At 41.8% G+C, this 27,536-nt stretch overlaps 1 protein-coding gene across 4 annotated transcripts in view; it reads right to left on the minus strand.

The window, feature by feature from the left end:
* Positions 1-27,536, minus strand: part of SYNE3 (spectrin repeat containing nuclear envelope family member 3) — a 65,682-nt gene that overhangs the window by 22,083 nt on the left and 16,063 nt on the right. For 3 of the 4 annotated variants that reach the window (XM_030948895.1, XM_030948898.1, XM_030948896.1), the window contains exons 2-17: positions 21,175-21,332; positions 18,063-18,235; positions 17,334-17,643; positions 12,464-12,625; positions 11,406-11,750; positions 10,106-10,242; positions 8,055-8,202; positions 7,128-7,310; positions 6,732-6,875; positions 5,676-5,810; positions 4,554-4,715; positions 3,687-3,850; positions 2,662-2,788; positions 2,337-2,492; positions 1,550-1,699; positions 291-329 (exon numbers count right to left, since the gene is read on the minus strand). In XM_030948895.1, the coding sequence (XP_030804755.1) occupies positions 291-329; positions 1,550-1,699; positions 2,337-2,492; positions 2,662-2,788; positions 3,687-3,850; positions 4,554-4,715; positions 5,676-5,810; positions 6,732-6,875; positions 7,128-7,310; positions 8,055-8,202; positions 10,106-10,242; positions 11,406-11,750; positions 12,464-12,625; positions 17,334-17,643; positions 18,063-18,235; positions 21,175-21,332 (2,693 nt within the window). The remainder of the gene's footprint in view (positions 1-290; positions 330-1,549; positions 1,700-2,336; positions 2,493-2,661; positions 2,789-3,686; positions 3,851-4,553; positions 4,716-5,675; positions 5,811-6,731; positions 6,876-7,127; positions 7,311-8,054; positions 8,203-10,105; positions 10,243-11,405; positions 11,751-12,463; positions 12,626-17,333; positions 17,644-18,062; positions 18,236-21,174; positions 21,333-27,536) is intronic. The other variant, XM_030948897.1, reaches the window with a different exon arrangement.

Raw genomic sequence — 27,536 nt, forward strand, 5'->3', positions numbered from 1 at the left:
ATGAATTAAATTCATATAGCATGTAGATGTATAAAAACTGAGTTTCCCTCCTCTCCTAAATAGTCTCTCTAAATGGATATTTAGTTTCTAGAGATATAGTAAGCCTAGTTCAAGAGTAAAAACTCTGGAATATTTTTTCATTTAAAAATCTGGAAAGAATTAATAAATTCTTTAAGAGTGGCTCTTAATAAGCTAATTGATTTCAGGAATCTTCAGAAAAGTTTAAAACCATTTTCTGCAAAATGTCTGGTCAAACATTTTTTTAGCTTAATAATAAGAAACTGTCTTGCCTTTCTGAATCTGTCTGGTTCCTCCAAAGATCCAGCATTCTGTTTAAAAGAAAGAAAAAAAAAGAAAAGAAAAAAAAGAAGCATGAAGTTAAGATCCTAGAGGAGCCTGCAAATGAGTATTCACCACACAGGGGATGTTTCTTTCATATTCATGGTCACCTGGACAGAGTGAACCAGCAGGAGATTTTTTTAATGGGCTTTTTAACAACATTAGGCAGAAAGAAGACATGTTTTTAGGTTCTTGACTACTTGAATGAGATGAGCAGTTCTCCCAGCAATAGCTTTGACTTTACTGACACCTATTGACTATGTTAATGCTTACAGAAGGTTTTGGTTAACAAACCATAAGTCATTACAATCAATGGCAAACACAGAAATATGCTCTTTATTAATAAAAGTCATGCTTACCTTCCATCCATTTTAAAGGATTCATATTCTAAAAAAGCTCTGGATTTCAAGAAAAGGTTTCTCAAGGCAGAAAATTTTAAAATGTCTCAAACTTTAGGTGTTCAAGTTTGAAAGCCCTCATATACAGCAAGTACCAAATGCAAACCTGTAAATTCTAATCCTTTGATTATGGTATCTTGAATCTTATCAGATAATGTGAGTAGTTAAGCTAGAAAAGTATTAATTAATAATTATATATGTTTATGCTAAGAACATAGAAGTATCTTTAGCATGCCCTGGAATATCTTATATATGATGATGAATTCTGCCACCCTTAGCATGTCTTATATATAACAACTAGGTAACTTCTTTAATAATTTGGTTTTTGAATTAAATTGTCTCATCTTTATTTCATTCCAAATTATTAACCTATAAGGACAGTTTCAAAAGGGACTAAGTCCTTTTGTGCAGTTACTTTGAATCAGTTCACTCAGTGACTATTCTGTCTCACAGCAGGAGGCACAAATAATGAACAGTGAATATATTCTTACTGCAGGAACTGTCAAAAAATAACTCTGTGGAGAATGTTGGGTGGAGAAAGGGCAAAAAATAGAAATCCGTGTGCCCAGAACCAGGCACACACCCAAAGTATTCACACACACAAACACTTCTCAGATCCCAGCTGCATCACTCTTTGCCATTTACTATTCTGGTTTGAAACTTCCATCTCAAAATCTCTTGAGCATAGGGTACAAAGGGAAAAAGCACACAACTCTTAATTAAGCAGATTGCACATGAATACTGCTGAAGTAAGACTAGCAATGTGAAGCAACCTGAAAGAGCAATGGCAGAGCTCAGCAGCTGTCACTTACTGGTGAGCTCAGGGCCTCTCTCAGCTTGGATTTGTAGAGCATCCATTGGTAGCGCAGCTCCTCCAGGTCTTCAGAACTTCCCACCACAGGATGAAGATGAAGGAGGTCCTCAAAGAGTTGCTGACCATGAGGCACACGAGACTGCAGTTCCTAAAGGCAAAGACAAGGCTCAGCAGCAACTCAGGATTCAGGAAGGCCCCACTTTTTAAATCAGCATTTGATAAAACAGTGGTTTACACATACATTTATTTTTGTTGTTGCTTTTTTGGCCTGAAATAATATGAAATTCACCTGCAGGACTCCTCTAGCCTTGGATATTCCTGTGTTTAGTTTCTAACAATCCAACAAATCTAACAAATTGCCATGGCATTTGGCTAGAGTCCACAGGAAGAGTGAGAACAAATATTGATTTGACAGTGATTTTAATCAGCTTCTTTTAATGAACACCTTTGGCATAGCACATTGGAAATGTCCAGCCCAACAGATAAATGCCAGGTGCTCCTTTCCCTTCTACTCTGGTTCTGCCATATCTTTCCTAGTAGAAAGGATGAAAATTGTCCTAAATTCCTGAGCTTCATCTACTCTAGAGTCTCATACAGTAGAGTGTATAGTGTTTGAATTTTCTGTCTATTTGTTCTTGAGGATTTTCTGGGGTTTTTGGGGGGTTGTGGGTTTTTGGTTGGTAGGTGGAGTGGTTCTGAGTTTTGTTGTTGTTTGGAATTTTTTAATTCTGAAAGAGTTCACACTTATTGCAGTATTTCTCTCCATTCACCCCCTGAAAACTAACCTCAAGTTTGCTATGGTGTTCCTTAATTTCCTCTGCAGAAGATGGAGTCCCAGCAAGAATTTTGGTCAGTTTGGCGTTTTCTCCTCGGAGCCACTCTTCAAAGTCACGTAGGAGCTTCAAGTGGCTGCTTGCAGTTTGCCCTTCTCCCATCTTCTCCTGGGATACAGAACAACAGGAACAAAAAGCCCTCACTGTTATGTCAGAAGTTTCCTCTGAAGGACTATGAAATCTTAACTTCCAACTTTGTAACCCACATATCAGATGAAGACAATGAAACTGCTCTTGTGAAGCTGACATGAAGGCAGACACAGAGTCCCCATCTCACCTGCTTATGGTTGGGGTCGACATCAAAAAGGTGGAAAGCAGGTCTAGACATCCATCTGCTGTCCACAAATGCTCTTTTCTTCTTCTTGTCAGCCACTGGTCTACTTAACTGCCACTTTTTGAGGAGGCTTGGAAACACAAAACCAGAGATATCAGTGCAGTGAACATCCACATTCTGGGGACTGGGGCTATAGGAGACAGCTCTGGGGAAACAGCACTATTTTTGTTATTATTATATAATTATTAATACTAATAACAATATTACTATTGAAGTTATTCCCAACCAGAATGTCTCACAGCTGCACCAGGACTCTAGTTCTGACATTTCTAAGTGTTTTGTTTTCTTTTATTTAGGGGACTAAAAATAACATCTTGGCAATATACATTTCTTTCTGTTTACAGGAGGCAGTACAATCAAACCTTCCTCAATTTTGTAATTTATTTTTTGTGCCTATTCTGACAGTATGTATGAATACAATCATATGTGCAGCACACCATTAAATATTAATACAGACTAGCAAATATGAGCAGCATATCAGCACAACACAGTGGAGGCAAATTAAATTAAGTCTTCATTTCCCAGCTAAAGAGAAGATTTTTAGCTCTGCTTATAGTTCTGCAGGTTTGCAAAAGGCACAAATCCCATTGCAGATACATCCTCCTTGGAGGCCTCTCTAAAGAGAACAGGAAGATGAGACAGAACAGCACAAGTCACCCAGTCTGTGCCAAATTTCCTCTGCCACAGACTGGCAGAACAAGAGTGAGCCAGGCCATAAGACAGTGCCTACTCCAACACGAGGTAAAGGAAGATTCACAGACATTGTGGTTCACAGAGTCTTAAAAAGGTTTTCTTAAAAGTAATCATTTTCAGTTTACAAACAAATAAAATCTCATCTTGCTTCTAGCACTGTGGTATGGCTCTTCACTTTCACAGCACAGAGCATAAAGCCTCATGTGTGTCTGTTCTTACTGCAGTAAAAAGAACCCCATGGAAGGGACATAGGGAAGACCTACATGAGCACTCACCCAGTTGCCATCTCCTTCAGTGATTTCCATGACTCCTTCAGCTGATCCAGCTCTGCCTGGACATGGGCAGTCTCCTCTGGAGAAGAATTCTCCATGACCAACTGGCCATGAGCTTCCACAAGGTGCAGCTGGATCTCCTTATCTGGAAACTCAGCCAGCAATCTCTGAAATGCAAAGCCCTGAAATTACTCCTAAGTATCCTGGGTAAAGTGGAGCCTATGTCAGACTGAAAGTCGTGTTCAGTCCAGGACTATGCTGGTTTTGTTGGCACTAGCTAGAACATACCTAGAGGGAAAAAAACATGCTATGGATGCTTCCAAAGAGCCAACATAGGTCAAAGAGCTGATGGGAGGACTTTGAGGGTGCAAGATGTCAATGCACCTCCTTCTGTAGCCTTCCCATGGAAGATTTTGGTCTCCCATATGGAGACAGCTGCCAGTTGAAGTATTCTACTAGAGTGAATTTAACATGCAAAGTACACAGGGAAAAGCTGGCAGCTTTGGACCAGCTCAGTTCAACAAGTAGAAGGCCAGCTAAAATGGCAGGAATATTCAATATAATGATGAGTACACACAGGCAAAGGCAGGTATTGCTCAGAGAGATAATTCTGACAGGAACAGACCACCTATCCTTGGATAGTAATTTATCCATCTCAACACTCATTTTCACTGCTCTTGTCTGTTACATGGCTGCACATCCCACAACACAGGCCAAAGCATAGAGGCAACAGCAGCCAACAGTTATTGCAGGAGAAACACACATCATTACTCTCCTGAACCACCAAATCCTCACTAGAAACCCCCACTCTTAATGTCTGAATGCTGCAAAGTGAATAATTAACATCTTAAACTAAGATGCTTTTCTCACCTCCAGGTCTTCCAGCCTGCCCTCGGTGTTCTGCTCCCCATCAGCATCCTGGCAGGAGTCAATCCTCTCCCTGGTTACTGAGATCCACTGCTGGAGGTCAGACAGTTTGTCATTATATGCCCAGTGCTTCTGAACGTGGTCTTCACTCTGCTGTATCATCATCTACAAATGATAAAAAGATGTCAGCAACCAAAGACAGACCAAAAGTACTTTATTTACTGGCTCTAACACTATGATGGGCACAGAACCTCATGGGGAAAAAGGAAAAAAGCAGCTATTATTGAGAGACAAAAAACCCTATCTTTTTAGCATCAGTAGTGTGGAAAACACCTCCAAGCTCCTGCAGGCCTGAGTTCAACCACACGGGGGGGTATTAAGAACTAGAATAGCTCCCTTCCTTCTCAGCTGAAAGGGAATAGAGACTTTACATGTCTGGGGCTTTTGTACCCCAGTCAATATCAAATACATCTTACACTCTCTGAATCAGAAAAGACTGTACAGATTTATTTGGCAAAAGTTCAGTTCAGTGATAAATGGGATGATTGAAATTGAAATTAGAATTCCACAGTGCATGCTCAGATAACACTTAAACACACACAATTTTATAGTGAACTGCATAGCTAAGGTAACTTCATGAGCTCTTCTGAGAATCTTCTGAGATTGCTCTGTAGGTCACTTTATAGGTATGTTTGCAAGCTACAAAATGCCTCAGGACAAGGAAAGTATTTATGCAAATGCAGCACTTTTCTCTCATTAACTTCTAGATCACAAAACCCCCAAACATTTTGGTACAAACCCCCTCTCCTGTAATCTGTGAAGTGCAAGCACCACCATGATAATATGAGTTCTTTTGGTCAGCAATATCAGGCCCACTCCAGAAACAGTTTATATAGACAAAATCCATGTGGGTGGCATCCTATCCCCAAGGGAAATCACATTAGAGATAATCAGAGAAACCTGGAAGAATTAGCAAAGTCTTAAGAATTCAGTGCTTTCTTTCCCTGAAATAAAAGTATCTGTCACTCAAAGCACGCAATGTCATTTGCTCAAAGAGGATTTAAAATATTTTTAAATAGAGGCAACTGACAACTCCCCAGGCAACTAAAAACTTCCTTATGTTACCTCCAGTGATCTCTTCAGGGCCTGAGAATCAGATGAGAGTTGGTTCATTTCATGCCTGTGTGTGGTATTTGACTGAACAAGCTTCTCTACCTCCTCCATGTGAATTGCAAGCTCTGCCAAGTCATCTTGGATCATCTGCAGAGGAAAAGACAGATTCCATGTGTGTAGTGTGTTAGGCATGGCATGGACTTTCAGAAACATACACCAAAGGTAGCTTCATTTGACAGTGTGAGGAGAAAAAAAACCACAGCAACAACCAGCGCCATTAGAGAAAATTAATTGCTTTTATGTCTAAGAGTAAATGTTTCTGAAAAAAATAGTTGGATGTCCTTTACATGTTACTGGGAACAAAGAAGATAAGTTGCTGAGAAGTGCCAAAGGAGCCATAGTATAACCAGCAAAGAAGTGTGGTGATAACACCCTGTGGTCACCAAGGATGAAGTGCCACAGTACAGGTGAACCATCACAGCTCACCGTGGCAGTCACATCCCCTCTCCCTTCTCCTCCTGCTCCTCTCTTCCCTCTCCCAGGTATGTAATCCCACTGTATGCCTTCAACAGGCTCTACTCCTTTGCCGAACCACTTCAAAACACTAACCAAAACATTCTCGTCTTTTCCCATTATTTTTTTTTAATCTTGGGCAGCTGAATCAGCCATGGAGTAAATCCAGCATGTGTCACAGCTAAGTGACAAGGTAAAGAGCAGAAAGAGGAGGATACAGAAGGAAGTGGAACAGTGGAAACTCTTTTGAGGAAGTTAACCTGAACCAACTGCTAGTGGGAAGTGTCAGGATACACTTTCTTTAGCAATTAAACTAGCCCAAGAAGGTGTACCACCAACAGCTCCAGCTGCTTCTTCCTTCCTTCAAGCTCAGTTTGCCAGTGCTTCATCTGCACTGCTTTAATTTCATTTACTCATGCTATAAACTGGACCAAATGAAATTATCTAACACACAATTGAGGGGAAAGATACCAAATTCTCAATGCTAGGAAAATATGAACAAACAGGAACCACAGTTAGCTGAGGATAACATGGCCAAGCAATATTGTAATGTACCTGGAGTCTCTGGAGTTGTGTCTTTTTACCCAAGAGGTCAGGCCATGGTTCCTTCTCCAGATCTAATTTGGCTTTGATGGCAGATAATTTCTTCTGCAATGGTGCAAAACCAGCATCAAAGTTCTTATGTTGCAATATCAAATTCTAGATGGAGAAATAAGAAAACAGGTCCAGCATTTAATAGATATACCTTGGCATTGTGTTTTGTCAATATCTGCTTCATATTCAGGACAAACACTGAGCTATACTATGCAACAGATGACAAATTAATTTGAATATTTGATCAACCTAGGAAAAGGGATTAGTACTAAATTTATATGTATAAAACTGGCATAGTAAAGACTTCATCTTTGTCTTTATCACAGGCAAAGTCAGTATATGGGTTTTGTAGCTCACCTGGAGCTTGCTCTTGCTTTGCAGCAGACTTTTGTGTAGAATTTCTCTCTCCTTTGAAGCTTCAGCTACTTCTTGAAGCAAAGACTCTGCTTTTTCCTCACCAAGGACATTGTTTAGCACATCTTTCTTTACCTGTAATGTCATCAACTTTTCTTTGAACTGGGAGCTTTCAGCTAGAGCAGCCTGAAGGAGAAAAGTTCTTCCAGTGAGATCATACAAAAAAAAAAAATCATATAACCATATTATTCTCACGCAAGTCACACAACCAAAGCAGTACAACAAAGTCAGGTAAAAACAGCATGCTGGGCCAACAAGGGGTAACAGAAGGTACCTGGACAGTGCCCAGTTAAAGGAAAAATCTTCCTGATAATGTTAGAGGCACCAGAGCTGCATCCATTTTGTGAACAGAAAGAGAGGTAAGCTGTACTATGGAAAGAGTTGTCTGTGCAGAGGAGAGGCCTAAACAACCAACAGAAAGGACAGCTTGAATGCTCATCCTGAGGATAAATTCCATCCCTGTTCACAGACACATTTGTTCTGGAGATCACAGGGATGACAAAGTAACAAACACACCTTGCTGGGAACATGCACTAATCGTGCATTTTAACCCCACATCTATATCACCACATAATTCTTTAACAGAGTCCACAAACTTCCCACCCAGGGAGATCTGGGCTAATGCTAAACAATATTATCATTGCTGTTAAAGATACCTAGCACTTTCTGCAGCCCGCTCAGCTGACACTCCAGTTAACCAAAGGGAAGGCAGAAATACGGCAATATGCTACAGCTGGCGCCAAGTAAAGAGCTCCATCCCTCCTGGGGGGTTCCTGCCACACTGGCAGCACCTTCCAGCTGCTGCTGCCTGGCAGCTGCAGGCAGGCTTGGTCAAACCCACATTTCTGAACTCAGCAACAGCTTTGCTACCTCAATGTGAGCCAGCTCTGGCTCTGGAGTCTCCAGAAGCATCTGGACCGATGGCTTCCACTGCTCAAAACTTTGCAGGGGATTTTGGATGAGTGTCCACAGATGGGCTTCTGTATCAGTGCTCATTTTAGAAGTCTTGCTTCTAACACTGTAGGGATAAAGTGACAACCAAGAGAAGGATTATGAAGAAATCCAAGCCCAAACATTCTATTCTTCAAGGCATGAATTAACACAATACTGGGGTGTAAACCATACACAACACAAAAGCCTCAGTCTGTTTTACTGCCTGAGCCTGCTGTGGCGTACCAACAGCTGCTCTGTCAGTCAGAGACATCTGACTAAACTTTATTTAGATGTCTCAGGACGCATTTGTCTTCTGTGTAACTGTGTATCAGGAGCTACTTTGCTTTTCTAGTAACCAGTAGTCTTCCTTTGTATGTGATCTTTCTTGGCTGCAGTCACCAGTGTGATTTAACAAATCACATCATCGAAGCAGCCTCGCTGACTCATGGGAGGAACAAATCAAGAGGGTCTAGAATGTAACTGCAGTTGCCTGTAAAAAACAAGGTTTTGTTTCTCTAAAAAATTACATTAAAAAGTCTTTGATAACCTTATGTTAACACAAAAAGTGAAAAATACATTTTTATGTATTTATTATTCAGATGGAATTATTTTAAATTTTGCAGAACTACTTGAATTTATATTAGTACATAGAGGTCATTCTGATAAAAAAGTATTTGTATTTATGTATATGTATCCACATATATATACAGCTCTATTATTGGGGGAAAAAAATTAAATCAGCAAACCTTCAATGAATATCCAGGCTTCTCTTAGAAAGAGCACAGCCCAAACACAGCCAAGTGACAAGGCCCAGCAGTGACACACCCCATGCAGCTGCCTCCTGTTTTTCTCAGTTTGCAGAATCCTGCCTGATATGGCAAAATGCAGCCCAAACTTTATATTCACAGAGGAACAGTATCTTGCAAACTCACAAGACAAGCAGGTGAGAGCAATGCCAAGCAGGATCAATACTGCCTTTCCATAAACACAGAAATCTTACCTGTGTCACTGGGCCATGACGGGGCTGAACAAAGCCAAGTTTGCAGAGGCCAAAAGCTCCGCAAATAGAAAGTTCTGATTTTACACGTCCTCTGCCATTTGCTCTGCTGCCCCTGCCAGGCTCAGTGGGAAGCTGCCAGACTTCCCAAAGAAGCTTTGGAGAGAAGCTGGCAAAGAAGCAGCTGCCATTTTCTACTCAGAGAAGTCCCTGCCTTCTTTGCTCCTCTTTCAGCTTTGTTTACTTGCTAGTTTTTAAACTGCAATCCTTTCCCACAATGACCTATAACCCTTCCAGCAGGACAGCATACTGTGCACAGAGGGAAATAAGCTGGGATACAGGAAAAGAACTGACCTTCTTTTTTTCCCTTAAAAAAATGATCCTTTCTTCTAGTTTGCAAAATTTGCTGCAGCTTCTGTACTTCCTGATTCCAGGCAGCCTGGAAACGGAAACACTGAAGTCTGGGAGAGGCTAAACTTTCAGAGTTTCCAACCCAAGGCAAGTTGAAAACAGGAACATGCATATGAGCTGCCAGGAGAAGGGGAATAAACTCTGCCAAATAATTGCTAAGGCTGGTGAGTCACTGCAACAAACTCAACAAGGGAGGGCCATAATTCTTCTGAACCGTTTACTACCACAGCTCCTGTCCTGATTTTCTAGTTGCTGGCATGAAAGGCAAGCAAAATACATAAATTATTATTATAAAATGCTAATTAGATCAAATTAGCTGCCAGCAATCTAATTTTCTTCAAACCATACACAACATTAATGATGTAAGAGCATTGCTTGAAAATGACCAGGAGCCTGCAGCTCCCAGCAAATGGCTAAAATTACAGCTTGACTGAAACACAGAGGCGGATGTAATTATCAAAAGCTTTTTTTTCTACCCATCACCTACAATTGGATGGCATATCACTTTTTTCTTAGGCCCCTGACAATCTCTGAGAGAAAATTCCCCCCATCTGCCCACCATTATCAGAGTTCCCAGTACCTTTGATACTGCTGTATTGCAGAGACAACACTCTCAGCATGTGGCTGCACATCTTGGGAAAACCGTAGCAGTTCCTTAAGCCGAGCTTTCAGCCTCTCAATCTTTGACTCTTCTGCAGCCAGAGCTGCTCTTGTTGCCTTAATTATAAAAAAAAAAATTAACAGATCACACCTTATTTAATGTCTGCCATAAGAAATAAGAAGTAAGGCTGTGTCTCAGGGTATGCACAAATCCCCTTTCAGTGTCTTTTTCCTGGTTATAAGGAATATGGTCTTTGCTAAGACAGAAAACATTCTCAGCAACAGTTTTTTCCCAGCAGGATCTCTCTCCTCCCCTCACACTGCCCAGCCTCTGCATCTGATCTGCAGGGTTCACTGTTTGAACAGAGTGAATCCCAAACAGGCCTGGTTTCAGTTCACTGATTGCAGTATATAACATGAGCTGCATTTCTGGAGCAGTCTTAAAAGCATCTGTTTGCCTGAACACATCTTTCTCAGAGACTCACATAGAGAGAATGCTAATTCTAGGGTGACTCAGGGAAACAAAAACAACTAAAACCCATGCAAATGTAGCTGGATTGAACCAGTCTAAATTTTTCTGATCCTTTTTGCATATACATTTCCCAGTTAGTCCTGCATAGCTCTAGATATACAAACAGTAGTGAAAGGCATTTTGAGAACAGAAAATAAATACAAAACCAGCCCTTGAGAGAAAATGAGTAGTAAAGATTCTTATGTACTTAATGTGTGACAATTTTTTTGCACTCATTTTTGCAGCAGATTGGTTTTGGTGTAAATATTGCATTGTTACACTCTTGGGACTTCTTAGTACTGATGATGTGTCTGCTAGTAAAGGAAGAGAGGTACCTATCTTACAGGGATGATGGATATGACATAGCAATGGTCTTACCAAATACCTCAGAAATGTGTGTACTTGTGTCTGTGAATGCACTTGTGTCCGTGTGTATATATATTCAGTGAGGCATTAATTTCCTGCTTCTTTTTAAGTGGAGCAAATTGTGTTGCTTGCTCTGTATTGTGCTCTTTTTGCATATGATCCCTTTGAACTCTAGGCACAAACTGCATGCAGCACACTCTCCAAGCCTGCTCCTTCTGTGCAGCATAAGATGAAGGCTGGGGCAGTTGACCGCTGGCAGTCACATTTTCCTCAGTGTGTTTCACACACACTCATACTCCTTCCTTATCATCTCTAACCAATGGGACAGGCATCTGTTGGATGTGACTATGCATGTTCAGTCTCTGGTTGCACTTGATCCTCCACACAAAGAATAACAACTTACATTGCATTTTTTCCACAGAGTTACAAACTCATCTTCAGTCTTTTCCCCTTCCCCTGGATCCAGGTCATTTTCTAGCCTCTGTAGATCTTTCCTCAGCTGCTGGATGTCTGCTTCTAATTGTCTGGCTTGGGACTCATAGGCACTTTCAGACTGTTGGATCTTGAGCAATCTCTCCTCTTCCTCACTACTCAGCAGTTTCAACTTCTCCAAGGCTTTTCTGAGCTCTTCAAGTTCATCCTTCAGTCTTGCAGATCCAAGTGGAGAGGTATTCTGAATCACCTCTGCACACTGATTTTCAAGGTGCTTCCATTTCTTTCCACCACTCCTAATGTCTTTGGCAATTTCCTGCAAAAAGAAGTTAAATAAAGATTATCTGCAGGAATGGGAAGCTGGAGAAAAAGCTGAAATCAGTAGGAAAAAAGACCACCTCTCCTCGTTGTAGGTATTTTGGTTTTCACTTCTTATTTCAAAATATGTCTTTTTCCAAGAGACCAGAAGCCAGAGTTAGTCATCTGACTGCCTTCTGAATAATACTGATTGTCTTTGATTCTGAAAATATTGGTTTTCATTAATGCTTATCACCTGAGATGCCTGACAAAGAGAACAGGAGCTGCAGGCATGTTAATAGTTGGATCTCAGAGATTTTAAGTTAAACATTAAAAGCACTGGCACCAAAATAAAGGATATTGTTCTCAAAACTGGTATTTTCATCACCAGCTCTAAACTCTCAAAAACTGTGAACCTTCAGGGTCTATTTGGATCATGTTTACCAAATCTGATTTATTTAAACAAGATTCTCAAAGAATCACATAACCGTTGGAGCTTAGGCTTTAAGAAAAACAAACCAGACCAGTTAGTGAGTCATACTGGAAGAACCATACATACAAACAGTTTCAGGACCTCATACAACTCATCTGCCCTAGCCCATGCTGAAATCACCATCTACTTTGTATGTGTAATTCTTTTCTCAAGAACACTCTTGTATGGTTTGAGCAACACATATGGGCATGAAAAACACACAATCCTAGCTCCTTGTTAGAGCTATATTGTTCAAGGACCTTCAGTGCCTTTAGCTTGTCCTCTGCTGAAGTCTTGGTTGCTCCTCCAATGCAGCAGTTTAATTTCTCTGTGACACCGCTCAGCCACGACTGAAACTGGTTGACACTGGCGCTGTACTGCTCATGTTCCTTGGTTATCGTTTCAAGCAGTTTCACTCTGTTCTGTAACAAGAGACATCAGAAGTGGTGAGAACTGTGCTTATCTGGCTCTTTTTCCTTTATATTGTAACCCAGAATTTATAAACAAGACTCCCTTTTCATGAGCCCTGATAACACTTGGCCTCCACAGGAATTCAAAGTTTACCTCGAGAAACAGAACACAAAAGTACACAAAGGCTTGCTCCTGTCTGGATTTTGCTGCAGGCTCTCAATGTCTAAGTCTCCAAGAACACAAACTGCAAGGTCCTGTCAGCTGAATTTCTGGCTTTCCAAAACTTCCAACTCTCTCATTAGAAAAAGAAAAGAGACAGAACTTTGTTTCTGGTTTTCACTTTGAGAGACAAGCAGTTACATTCCTCCTGTGGGATAAAAATAAGGATGAGCACATCTTCCTTATCTCTCCAAATGAAAATAAAAGAATGCAGTAGAGGCAGGAAAATTGTTTTAATTAGTTTTCATTGTTTAAACAGACTGCATTGAAAATGACCATCACCTTCAGTTGTGTGGTTCAGGCATTTTTGTACTTATTTAGCAGGTCACAAAGTATTACCTAAGTATTGTCTTCTGCAAAATCAGACTGATTTTTTCTTGCCCTTCTCCAGTTGGCATGGAAAGCAACTGAGGTACACTGTGGTTACATTAGATTTAAAAAAAATCACGCCTCGTGCAATCCAATTAGAGTTTGCAGCATGCTTGAAAGCAGCTTTTGCTCTCACAGACAATGGGCCAAATTTCATTTTGTGTAATACAGGACACAGCACTGGCCTCTGAGCAGCTGCCCTCCAGGGCAAGCAGAGTGACAGCTGCAATGGTGGGTAGAGCTCAAAAGTCCCCTTTGCATTTCCCTTGTCCCTGCAAGGCTCTGGACAGGTCCCCACACCTGCCCACCTGCCTGAGGTGGCAGTGAGCCATCTCCATTCTGCCAGCCTGCCCTCCAGCCAGGCCAGCAGCATCCCCCATGTGCTGGGGGTGGCAGTCCCTCTGGGACTCTGCCCTTCACCCTTGGGACAGGCTATGCCCATGGTGCGCTACAAAGCCACCACCCTGCAAGTGGAACACCATCAGCCTGTTCTTCACACTGCCACTTCAGTCTCTACTGACTTTTGCAAATCCTGAGTGACTCCCCTCAAGTTAGCTGACTTGCTGTGGGACAAAAGAGGGACAGCTAAGGGACACTTGTTTCCCACGGAGGATGAAATTATTAGAGCATGACCTTTAATAGCACCAGCCATATGCAGGTCTGGAGGAAACCAAAGGGTAGAATTATGACTGCAGACTTCTGAGTCCAGCAGAACACCTCACTTGCTAAATCCCCATGTATCAATTCTCAAACCTGCAGAGGCTAAACAGTTCATACTTCGACCTCAAGTCAAGGATCTGAAGAAGACACCTTACAGCAGTGTAAAAGGGCCACACATCAAAGTGACCCAATTCAGGCTAAGCTTATTGACTCCAGGGAATTAGATTATTTTACTGGCAGAAGCTCCAAAAGGCATAAATCACAATAACAAAGCAGAGTTGTTATTAAGCTCAAAAATCTTAGGCTGATATACAGAGGGTTCCAAAGGAAGTCAAAACAACCTACCCCTGGCCAGGTAAAACAAAGGAATAAGCAGTTTGGGTGAACTGCTGGTCTGTGAGGTCAAGGAATAGATGCCATGGATCTGGACAGGCTGTGCCAGTTGTCACACAAAAAGCTGACAAAGAGTTGGCTGAGCCCTCCTCCCACAAGAGGTTAAGCAGGAAAACTTTCCAATGATGAAAAATAAGGTACCACCTGCTCCTGTTAGGTTGGCTGTTTGGGGAGCAGCACAGTGTGAAATTCAACATCCACACTGACTAGGCTGAAGGGAGGAGACATGAAGCAAGGACATGGCCCTGCAAAGAGCAAGAGCACAGACAGGAAAGGAATGGGTTTGCCATGGGCTGCAGAGAAAGGGATGTGTCTGGGCAGAATATGCCCAGCCCTGGGTAGGCTTAGGAAGCCCTCTCCTCCCTAAGCTCCCTTCACAGTCAGAGAAGGCAAATAAGCCTCCTCTGGAAGACAATCCAGAGCACATAAAGGAAGCTGCTACTTTAAATCCCTCTGTAGTGTCTCAAGGAGAGTACAGAAAGCTCCTGTAGCCCTTCCTTGTGCTTTTAGTCCTACCCTTGGGTTACCTTTGCAAACTATTGTAAGTATCTAGGTTTCAGTTAACAGAGACAACATGGACTGAATATAATCTGATGTGCTCAGAAGTATTTAATATATTTCCTAAATATCAACTTCCCATATATCATAACTTTTCTTACCATCTTCAATCATCATTTATGCTGAAACATACAACCATTTACCTCTGCATATTTTTAATTTCCTGGGCAAGGGAAAGCACGTAGGAAATGGCTGCCACATCTAAAAATATTCCTGTTGATGTAATTAAAAGATATGCTTTTAAAATTTGGGAATGTTAAAGACACATGTTAGCACTAAGAAAAAAAACCAAAAACAACCTCCCACCATTTGTTCATACCAAAGAAGCAATATCACAGGCAAACCATTTAAGAAACACTGTCCAAGAGCCCTGCCTTCTGATAGAGCTGAACAACTGCACTGGGTCTAAAAATGCCCTTCAAACACCAGTGTAATCTATAAACACCAGCAAGCCTCCTGTGCTCAGGCATTCAGCTGGCATCTGCAAGTCACATTTAGTCTGGTCTCTCATCATGTGAGGGGCCAGAGCAATCCCCTTACAACTCCTGTGTCTCTTTCATTCATTCATTCCTCCTGCCCACTGGAAAAGGTGGCAGGGTTTCCCTAACAAGTGTTATACTTTCCAACACAATTCCCAAGGTGCCTGTCACTTTGGCATTAGATAATAAACTCCTCATTTACTTCAGTTGCAAAATCCAAGGCTTTCCAACTCCCTTCTTTGTTCCATACCTCCTGAAAGAGGGATTTCTTAGCTGGATTCTCTCACTCCTTCCTTCTATGAAATGTGGTACTTATAACCAATGCCAAAGAAAAGCTTTTTCCATCGTCTCAGTTGGCTGGAAACATAAAGACATATTTTGTCTAACTAGCATGAGCCACTTCCTGATCTCATTTACACCAGCACATATCCAAGCCGGTTAGAGAAATCACACCATGTAAAATCAGTCTCACAGAGGTCACATCCTGGCTTTGAGTATTCAAATTACTTGTCTAAAAGAACAGCTTTATTAAAATAACTAATGACTGTCTCTGCCTTCAAAACCAAAGACAATTTTGATGAGGAGAGAGTGAATGATAATTTTAAATGGCAATCTAGACAGACAACACCTGAATTCCCAGGAACCTTCTTATTTGAATATCCAGATGCCTTCTAATCAAGGGATCTACCTTTAAAAATAAATAATCAGTGTTGAGGCCCAAGTCTGTTGGTGGCTTCTCTGTGGCAGCTGCAGCTACAGAATTTCCAAACATACTCTAGATTTTGGAGAGATATGAGCAGCGGCTGTATATTTATGGCTAAAAAAGTACCTGAACTACATGCTCACAAAAGATGCCAGCTTAGGGGCTTTTTTGTCCCTTTTGGGGCTTGGGGTATTTTACTTCAAAAGAGAAAATGTATCTATGAGGCAAGCAGGGCAATGGAACAAGCATCTGAATGTTGCTGTCCCTCCAGTGTGATCTGAAGTTAACTTTGTACAATGGCATCCAGAGAGGGAAAGCATCCATCACTGTCAGGCTCCTGTTCTGGACTGGTGTGCAGATGTGGGAATTGATAGAAGGCAGCATTATAACAGAGGCAGATAGCAGAACCAATGTAATGAAAATTACTTCTATTTGCATCAGGTAATTCCAGCCTAGGAAATTCTGGAAGTTGCTATGAGCGAAAACTAAGTTTTAATTTCTATGTTTGGTATAGATGTATCTATATATATATATTTAAAATATCCCTTTGAGTATTTCTATTGATTTGATTAGTAAGAAATTGAATTCTTCTGCCCATCCACAGGTGTCTGCTCCTCAGCCATACCACGTGGTCTAATCCTGTCTTTATTTGAGTTTTAGAAGTGAAAAGTACAAGCATTTTCTGAAATCTCTACACAAAATCAGGGTGAAAGGAAATCACTGGTATTAAAAGATGAAGCAGAATGTCTTACACCAGCCTATATAACAACTGTTCAAGCTGGAAGATTAGTATTGGGCAAGAATTAGTATCTGTGTGCACGAAAATCTTTCAGATAGTGGAAGTGGCCACTGAGCAAAGTGCTGGGCCAGAGCTGACTCCCACCTCTGTGTTTCCCAGTTCTGCAGGCAGGGAGGGCAGCTCTAGGTCTCAACTAATCGTACTTCCTCCAGCAAAGCTGTGTCCATGTAATATTCCCTGGCTCACGGCATGAGTACTCTGCATCTGGTTATACATGAACCACTAATGTGCTGAAAGATGAGGAACAATTCAAACTTTACACAGAGATGACCTACAGCAATATTCGCTAGGTCACAGCAAGCAGCCTGCAGTTACTTTACAGCGACAAACTATAAAGCACCATGTAAGAGCATCCCAATTAACATCACCCCAGGACAACAGCTCATCTTGGGACTGCACAATTGTTTCAAACAGTCCATTGACTGAAAGAACAGGGGTCCTCAGCTCTGTTTCCTTTTGCAGCCCTACTCAAGGAGCAAGTAGCAAACCACACCATAGATGGGAGGAATTTGAACACCTCCCACTCTTCATAAGTGTACCTGAGCTTCTTGCCTGATTCCTTCATATTCCACCCTCATTTTCTTCTGAGCATCCTCATCAACGCTGGGGTCACCTATCCTGCTGAACAATGAAGCAGCTTCCTCCAGCAGCCTTTCCAGCAGGACTGACTGATTGAGGACATCATTCTGCAAAACCTGAGCATGGCTCAGCTGCCACTGCTTCTCCTTTAAGCCAAGCTGCAACTCAATGTCAGGCTCCAAGGTGACCCTCATGTTGTGAATCCATGTGTAAAACTCATTCTGGGCTTTCAGGTACTCGCTCCAGTGCAGCCAGACCCACTCAATGCGGCTGTTGGGGAGAGAAGAGAAAGGAGTTAGCTGAAATGATGATGGGAGCAGTGGAGACCAACAATTTCAAAAGGCCTTCAAAGCAGTGCACAAAATTCTCAGCAGTTTTAACTTGCTCTGACTTCTCAGGGTTTGGATTCACTTCCCAGGTCCTCTCTGCTTTGGGGAGGAAATATTCTGTACAAGGTCCTGACCAAACTCATCATTGCAGACCATGGGGTCAGTGGGCCAGGTTGTGAAGGCAGAGCACTGAGGTCTCACTGATCCTCTCTCCCCACACAGTCCCCAAAATGCTCATGGGACTGGGATTAGCAGGAATTTGCTATCTACAATCCAGGGAGCAGAGAGAAGCAGGAAGCACTTTATGAAAGCACAGGAGGAAACAGCTGCCCCAACACACCCAAGATGTGTTTGTTTTACCTGTGACAATGAGTGATGTATATGGCTGTCTCTTCCCACAGGGCTTTAATGTCCTTCAGTTTAGAGAGTACCTCACGCTTCTTCTCCTCACTGATGCTGCGAAGAGCAGCATCTGCCTTCACAAGAATCAAGTCCATTTTCAAGCTGCCTTCTGGTTCCAGGGCACGAATTTTCTGTGAGAAAAACAAATGATACTGAAAGCATTGAAAGAAAACAAGCATAGTTGATGAAATGTTAACTTTGTTTTTACCCAGGAATCATGAACTCAGAGAATCATTTAGGTTGGAAAAGACGCTCAGTTGTTAACACAACACTACTATGGGATGGAAACGTTTCTCTTCAGCACAGACAATTAACCCTTCCCACCTAACTCCCTGCTGCAGCTTCTCCTGAAAGGAAAATAGGAACGATTTTTCAGACATGTTTATTCTTAAACATCCTAAAGGATTGAATTTAATTGAATACCACATAGCAGTTGAAAAACATTGAAGTTAGCTAAAAAAACAGACCATCCTCTATGAAATGCCTGTGGCTCTGTTACCATTGCTGTTATAAGGTTACATTACTCTGTTGCCACAGGCCAGCTGCTCTTCCCCACCTGCCCAAGCACAAAGAGGCAGCCTCCACAGGCTACACTGCAACCTCTCCATTTTAAGCTACACTATAAGAAATCATGAAGCATATTAAAAAGGCTTCCTAGTACAAATAAGGGTTGGCTTGGAAAAGAAGCCAAGAGAAATTAACTAGTGGAATTTTCTGCCTGCTACCAAATTTTGCTTCGACCCTAAATTGCTAAGTTATGAACTGGTGAAAATGTGTATCTTACACAAATAGGAATGCCAGGAACTGAAAGTGGAGTCATCTAATTTTAAGTATCCAGAGATGGAAAAATCAGCACAAGTTCTGTACAATTTAACAGATTAATTATCCCCAAATTCAGACATCAGCTTTCAACATTACTTTATCCAAACTTCTGATACTATCAAATTAGCTTTTCTTTCTGCTCTTCCATAAACTCCTGGCAAACTGCAGACTTTCCAGTTTGAAGAAAAAGGTTTCAACAATGAAAACACCAAGATTTCCAAAATCAGCGATTACTTTTGGTAAAAATTAGGCCTATGGGATTTGATTATGTCAGTTATTGCAAAGGTGAGACAAGTAAAAGGCCTTTGGATCTCCAGTCCCACATTCTGGGAAAAGCAAAGCCCGTTCTTTTGGCATATAGACCGCACACCTGCCTGTGATGTATCAACAGTTGTTTGCAGAAATTATTTACTAAGAAAGGTGTGATTAATAGAATCCAGGGAAGCAGGGCAAAGGGCAGGGCAAAGCAAGAAAATACAAGCCACAGCTATCATCCAAAAGGTAAAGTGTAAGAGTAAAGCTGTATTCTAAGCCTGGTATTCTTCCAGCAATTAGAAGCAAACAACAGCTAGAGAGAAAGCAGTGGCTGTACAGTAATTTTTCTTTTTCAAATCTGTTTTTTACATGACTTGTCTCATTGGCTGACATTTTCATTAACAAATTAACAGAAAATAAACCACAGGAAGGAAGCATGAAAAAAATCTGGCAAGCCAGGTGCAAAAAGAGAACTGAAAACCAAACAGTGGATTTGAACACAGCCAATAGGTGAAGCAGTGAGCACATCATGAGGACATCTGAGCTGGAGACAGAAGCCAGGCCCAGAAGGGAGGCAGGATGAAGGAGCAGGAGGGAGCTAAGGTATACACAGGAAGAAAGAACTAGTCAATCTTTAGAATGATGAATCTCTGAAGTCTGAGTTGAAAGAATTTCTTAATATGACCTTTTGCATGCTACAGACCTCCTGTAAAGCCCACAGAAGCAAACAGGCTTCAGCAGTTCAGGTCATATCACTTTACCATAAACCTCTAGACCCTATAACTTGTTATCTCTGCCATGAATGTTCCCCCTTTGCCAAACTACCACTCCTCTACTCGAGTTCCTGTGTCTCTTGTGTGTTTCTTGAGACTGTACACATCCTAGTTTCCCAGACAAAAGAAAAGGGTGAAAATAATTTAAGGTCAGGAAAATAAAACTATAGACCAAGATAAAATGCTTCAGATTTTTATGACTGACATGCAAGTCCAGCCAGCATCTATCACTCCATGAACAGTCTCTATATTATGCCACAGGCAAGATCCATCCTCCAATAAACCACAGTTAAGGAAAAATGTTGAAGACATCACTGTAAACTATCTCATCACCCATGTAAGCCTGCAACATTTTTTGTCAAACTTCAGAAGAGGCAGACCAAATATAAGTAGACACACAAAAGGAGAGGCTTTGGGGTAAGTAACAATGGGAAAGATCTTGCCATTTAAATTAAAGAACAGATTACTTGGAATTACAGGTAATAAAAGTATAAAAATAGTTTAAATGTTAGTCATAGAAAGATCACCACTCCCTCCAATGGTACAAATGGGACAAACAGGAGTGTTTCCTTCTCTGAGATTACAAGACCTAGATAACATCTAATGAAACTGAAGTTAATGAATGTGAAATCATTGTAAGAGAACAGACACAATCTGCAATAGGATCTCACTGAGAAGACTTATAAAACAGATTAAGTAAAACCAGGAAAAAAGGAGAACTTTTACCTTTTCATTGAACAGATCATAAAGGGGATCTGTAAACCCTGTTATCATCAGGGTTATGGAAAAGGACAAAGGAATTACTCTAAAACAGCCCATTACCAGGACACTGCAATCTTTTTCTAGTGCCAGAGCCCTGGAGGGGGTGGAACACTAACATGATCTGATTCTTTTATACTATATGCTGGCTGTCTGCAAATTACTATGGTAATTGCAAGCAGCAACCAAATTGTTCCAGGCTTCAGGAGAGTGTAAACATTTTAACCTGCCAAACCTGCTGCTAGTGTTCCAAATCAATCTGAAAAGCTTGGAAGCCAGTGATAGCAAATTGCCATCCTCTTTTTCTACATCTGTAAACAATTTGCAAATAGCAAATTTAAAAGAATACTGATGTGAACCCATCCACACAGGCCCAATGCTCCAACAAGCAGGGGCAGCTGACAATTTCCTGATGGAAAACTCCTGAGAGCCAACTCTGAATCCTATTGCTCTTCCCTTACCTCAGTCTCCCTCAGTCTGGCTTCCAGGGCAGATCGAGGTCCTTTGGTGTTGTCATTGATCCTCAGTCTCTCTTGGATGGCCTTCATCCAAGCTTCTGCATTCTCCACGCTGCTGTCAAATTCATCCTGGAGCTGCTGAGTCATCGCATTTGAGGAAGCTGAAAGGACAGGAAACAGGGGTAAGCAGGTTTTGGGTAAGACCTGAGCAGGAATGAAAGGCAATCCAAAGGAGAAAGGGAGAAAAGCTAATGATGTTGTGGCTTTCCTTTTTGAACAGTAATACCAAAAGCTGCAGCAGTATTGCTGATCAGTTGAGCACAGAGAACATACTCACACTGCAGCTTTCCCAAATGAAAATACACCAGGAAACAAAAAGAAGGTGGAGAACTGTGGGAGGATCCTTTACAGTAAACAGACTTAATTCAAAGCTTTGAAATGAGATTAATTTGGTGTTTGTGGGCATTCCAGATTAGCTACACCAAACACAAACACCTTTTGTTTCTTTCCAGAGCCATGTCAGTGTAAAACTCTCCCAATGCCCTTCCAGGCTCATGTACTGAGCACCTGACACCAGAGTAATGAAGTACTTTGGCACATGCTTAACTTAGAGGTATATAAACTGCTGTTGTAGAGGTGTTAAAGCTACTGAGAACAGGATGAGATGCTTAGACTCCCAGTTAACTTGTGCTGAGACCATGCAGAGGTAACCCGAATGCACATGCAGTGAGTCTGGGATACACAGGCAATGGGAACTGGCCAGCAACTTCCAAGACAAACCACAAACAAGCCTTCACAGAGGATAATCAACCCTGGTGGATGTCTTCTTTTGCCATCTCTTTTACTCTATACCAGGCTCCAAGCTTTTAATTTTGCTCTCCCTCTCTCCTGTTGCCCATTCCCAATCAGCAGGAACACGTGATGCTTGGTTGCTCTGTTGATGTCTCTGTTTAGAGCACAAGCTCTCCACTGCCCAGATAGCTCCTTTGTGCCTGTACAATAGAGCAGAGCCATCCTAGGCTCACCCTTAGGACTGCTGCACTAAACTTCACTAATAAGGATGAGCCATAACAGAGCACCCTGTAGGTCAGCTCCACTGAAGTGAACAGAACGAGAGCCAGTGCCATTCAATGGGTTTGGATCACATCCTGCAAACTACTGCCAGCCAAGCAACCAGTGTTTTGTGGGAAATAAAATATTCTTCCTCTTTGTTATTCATCATTGAAAGATTTTTTCAGCACAAAGTTTGAGACTTAATTACTGAATGCAAGTTTGTTGTGCAGAATTCAGTTCCACAGAGCCCCTCAGTTTCCATGAAACAATTCATGTGGAAGAAATGGTCAGTGTGAGAGGCAGAGCATGGCTCCTGGTGAAGCTGGACCAAGGGTGCTTTGCAACCACCATAGCACTCAGCAGCTCAGTCTTTACAAGAGAGAGCCATCCTTCTGCTCACAAGCAGAAAGCTCCCCACCATCCTGCCAATGTTCCTCTCCACAAGGTAAAAGGATTCATGCAATATTAGGTCCTTCCCTGCAGTTCCCAGTCAGTTTTCTTCCACATTGTACCAGAGAAAACAAAATGTCAGCATTCACAACAATCTGAACTGTTGCTTCCTGGCTGTCAGCAGGCTTTCTACTCAACAGGTCCCAGAACAGAACAAAAGAACTGCAGAGCACCTACTGCACCACCCATGGGGACAGCCCGAGCAGAGGATGGGGTCAGAGCTCCTGTGCAGACCAGCAGAGTTGCATTTTCATGAAAGATGGAATTCCTCCCTAAGGGAGACCTGTCAGACAGGTCAGCATCTAAAGCTGTAGCTCTCGGAACCTGAGAGTAGCTCTAGAAAGAGTGACCTCACCTTGAAAAGTTTTTAAAAATAAAACAGGATGTACTGGATTTAGTGAGGGTGGTGTGGCATGGGGCAGCTACTCCCTCTCTCCAATATAAAAAACATGACAGGATATAATTAAAGCTAAAATCATTTACTTACATCACAACAGTACTAAAGAGGAAGCCAGCTAATGGAGTAATGTTATTTTCAGTGGATTGCTAGATAGCTGTGTCCTTCTCCAACTATGACTGGTTCAGAACTGGCATTTCTGAACTATAATAATTGTGTTCTTGGAAAAGAGCAGACTCTCATTGCAGCTGAAAAACCAATTTATTTTCACATTAACATTTCTCACTATATCTGGCAGTTGTAGAGGGACTATCCCCTAAAACTCCCCTTATAGCATACATACATACATTTCTAGGCAAACAGTTTCTGAATGCTCAAGTATGAGCTGCAGTGGTTCCAAATTATGCTATTGTGAAACAAAAACTCACAGGGCATTTGCTGGATAGACTCTGACAAGAAGTGGTATTCATTTCCTAGGAGAGGTTTCTATTCCTGGCAACATCCATATCATATTTAAAACTGGCTTTAGTACTCCAGTCATGGAGTAGCCAATACAGAACATAATGTTATCCTGGTCCTATTTTTTACAAAAAAGTTGAGGGCAATCTAACATGGTTAAAAAGCAGTGGAAAACCTACTGTCATCCAACAGGAAGAAAACCCCGCTCACACTCTGCCCTCATGCTGCTGCTCTCTGAGTACAAGGAATTTCTGTCAAAACCTCACAGTAACACAGCCTCCCCCAACCCACACACAGCCAATCCACGTAAGCAGTCAACACAGGAAACCACAAAAAAGTTATTTCAATATTAAGAGCACCAGCTTGCAAAGGAAGAGAAACACTCTGCCACTCCAACTACAGGCAAAACATCATTGACTGATTCTGACCAAGCAATTCCTGTATCTAGTACCTCAAAGATGATTAAATTTAGCATGGACTCAATGCCCAGGTGGATTTCATAGTGGTTACAACCTGCAATATCTGACATGGGTTTGGGCTGCCTTTTGAGACCTCCTGTCCTCCCTCTGTGCAGGGCAGCCAGATGCTAGCTGAAGCAATCAGCTACAGTGCCTGACTTTTGCTCTGGAACCCTTCCCAAGCACTAACAGCATGGTTTATACCTGCAAGGTAAAAGTATGATTTCTGACTTAGTCTCTGCTTGGGAGAAAGAACGACTGCTGTCTATTTGAGATATGGCAAGATCTCTAACTCCTTTGTAAATTCTTCTAAAGCTGGGACTAATGATTAGTGGATAAAAGTTAACCATTCAACAGAATTCACCCCATTTCTGTTGCATCATTGAAACTAAAAGATTGAGCAATACTTCTGGAGATGAAATTAAGCAATACTTCTGGACCCTGATCAGCACAAAAAGGACAAAGGAGACACAGTGGCTCCTGGAACAGATCTAAGCTGTGGAGCTGTGCAAAGCCATCATTCTCACACAAATCTGTAACAGCAGCAGCCCATTAGGGACACCTGTACAGTGGTGCAACAGCCCCTGTCCCAGGCTCAGCCTCTAAGACCCACTGTGCCATGGAAGTCTTCCCTTAATCACCAGTGAGATCCTCTGAGCAATTTGTACAAAATTGTTTTTCTCATAGTTATTTTCAAACGCATCCAGCTGTTCAAAACCTCTTTCTATTTAATGCCACTTGAATCCGTGTATTAATTCATACTGGGGAAAGCACATTTACACTGCAGAAATCTTGGCATCTCTATACATGTTACTAAATGAGGGCAATAACGGTGTGTAAGAAATTCTGGCATAGATAATGAGATGTTGAGCAAAAACAAGGTTTATTTGTCCAGATGCAGGAACAGTTTCTTGGCAGAGGTAATGAAGAAGCATATTTCAGGGTGTTAAACAGAACTGACCCAGGAACAGCTCCTGCGGTATATCCACAGGCTACAAAAAGCACATTTTAGGAACAGGAAAATGTAAGGCAGATTACCTGCAGAAACCTGTAGCTGACCTTCTCCCACAACACTGCTCTTCTTGCTCTCCCTGAATCACCCTGTGACCCCCAGAACATGGCTTGGCAGTGTCTGGGTAGGCACACACACATTTCAGTGCCACGGAGGGACAATGCCTCAGCCCTTGCCCAGCTCTGCCAGACCCATGGCACACTCACAGCACAACCAGGGCTTGCTCTGCTTTGTCTGGGGCTGTTACATGCACGGGATAGCTGCACCTTTGGGGGAGGGAAAGGGGAACACTTGACACAGCCCACTCTTCTCTCAAGTCAGCATCACTCCTCTCCCCTCTCTCACCCAAGCACAAAACCTTTTAGCAAGGAGGGAAGTCAGAGTACTCCTACCACCTCTTCCCAAATCCTGGAGAAGGAAGGGGCAGCTGGAAGGATGCTGGGGAGCACACACACTGTACTCCCAGCTCACCCACAGGTTGAACACCACAGCAGGAATTAATGAAATCCAAAGCAACAGCAAGCTAGGTTTTGCTTTTAAAATCTGCTCCAGTTGTGCTGTGCTGGGCTGAAGAGATACAGAGGCAGTTTTGTTTCAGCTGTGGTCTTGGAACCATCTTGCTGAAGGAGCAGATAAATGAATTAGCTGACTGCCCTGCATCATAGCTCTGGGAGCCAGAGACATCTCTGGGTTTCCACTGCAGACCCTGACACAGACACAGGTCACCCCTCATGTGACCCATGTTGCACTTGCTGGGCAATTTCTCAGAGCAGCTCTTCCTTAAGTGCAGCCACTGCAGGAGCCATGACAGTGCATCTGATAACTCTTCTGGGACATGGCAAGACTTATTTAATATTTTTAATACACTACTGAGAGCTTTTAAAGTTATTTTGCAAGTGTAGTGTCTTTTTCTTCGGATTGTCCTATTATTTTGCAATGTTTCCTAATGAACTATTTTCTCTCTGCCAGTCATACTGAGGGTTCAGTTTTTTGGTGTTTTTTTTTAATTTAAATCTCTTAAAACATTTCTTACAACCACTCCCATTTTACACATTCTTTTAAACCCTACATTTATAGAACACAGGCTTTAAAATTGTTTCAATATGTCTTGGATTCTTATATTCATGTACTGCTTGACTGGTTTCCAGAACCCAGTTCTTACAAAAATAAAAGTACAAAAATGCTCCAGGAAAATTCAAACCACTCACCATTAGGGAGACTATTTTCCAATTATTGAAATACTTCAAACTTTTCATAACCCTTTTCATTTGGTTCTGGGATTGAATGTGGAAAAAAAAAGCCCACTGAACTGTATCAAATTTTAGACAAATGTATGGGTGTGGAAGCAATTTTGGTTCTGGGAATTGTATCTGGGATAATTTAGTAACTTTTCAGCTTCCCTAGATACTATAAAGGGAGCTCTGAGGAGGCGCAGAGCTGGGAGCTCTGTCTGCTTCAGACTGGAGCAGAGGTCAGGAGCTGGCACAGACCACAGAGCACTGACCCTGGCCTTTCCAAAGCTGAAAATTCTTGGTCTACTCCAGGAGGAGCTACTGTGAATTTTGAATCCAGCCAGCCTTACTAGCCTTCCTGAAAGCCTCCAGGACAGCAGCTGCACCCATGCAGAGCCCAGCTAACCTGCCTGAGTAGGTGCAGAAGCTCTCAAGGTTTCAGATAAAAGGTGCAGTTATTACCAGCATAATCTTTGAGAGGCTCAAACATAATCCTATCACTTAGGCCATCTTCCAACACAGCCCTCTCCTGTGTTACTGGCAGTGAATGTTTATGACAGTCAGCAATTGTTTGTCCTAATTAATGAGCTAGACTGTGAATAGGGGTTTTTGGAATAAACACATCCATATGCTCATTAAAGCATCCCCTTCACCCAAGGGACGCAACACTGAGTACATACAGCACTCATCCATATCATAGCCTCTTCTCCTCCCTTACAAAACAATCCCCAGGAAACCTATGGCTAATGCAAGGCATTCTGCCACAACATGGTCTCACCTGACAATATTCTCTTTGTTCACAAAAACTGAAAAGCAGAGACATGTTCTGTGCAGGCTAACTCTCAAAAAAATGCCTGATTTTTTTACAGCCATTTGTTTAAAAACTGATTTCAGACTGGTGAGAGCCAGTACAAGTGGGATATCTTTTTGTTTCCTAAGATTGCTGGGGGAAATATATAATTCCCAGGTCTAAAAAGCCATTTCCTTAAAAAAAAAGGGATTGAAATTTAAAAGTTTTATACTTGAATGTAAGTAAGGCAGAATTCAGTCCTGGGGCCATCTTCCCTTCTAGGGAGTGATAATCCATAGATCGGATCACAGCAATTTTATTTTTTATTTCAATCTTCAAGTCATTTGGAAGTAAAAATAGTGAGGACTCTTAATTACAAGTCTCTCCCCATTCCATACACTCCACACACAAACTTCTGCGTTTCCAGGTCACTTTAGGAGACTGGTCTACCATGATTCCATTAGATAAGTAAAATGCAGGGTTTAGTTCTGGTCTACATTTTTTTTACCATCAA

The sequence above is a fragment of the Camarhynchus parvulus genome, chromosome 5, assembly GCF_901933205.1.
Source record: "Camarhynchus parvulus chromosome 5, STF_HiC, whole genome shotgun sequence".
Taxonomy (NCBI): Eukaryota; Metazoa; Chordata; class Aves; order Passeriformes; family Thraupidae; genus Camarhynchus; species Camarhynchus parvulus.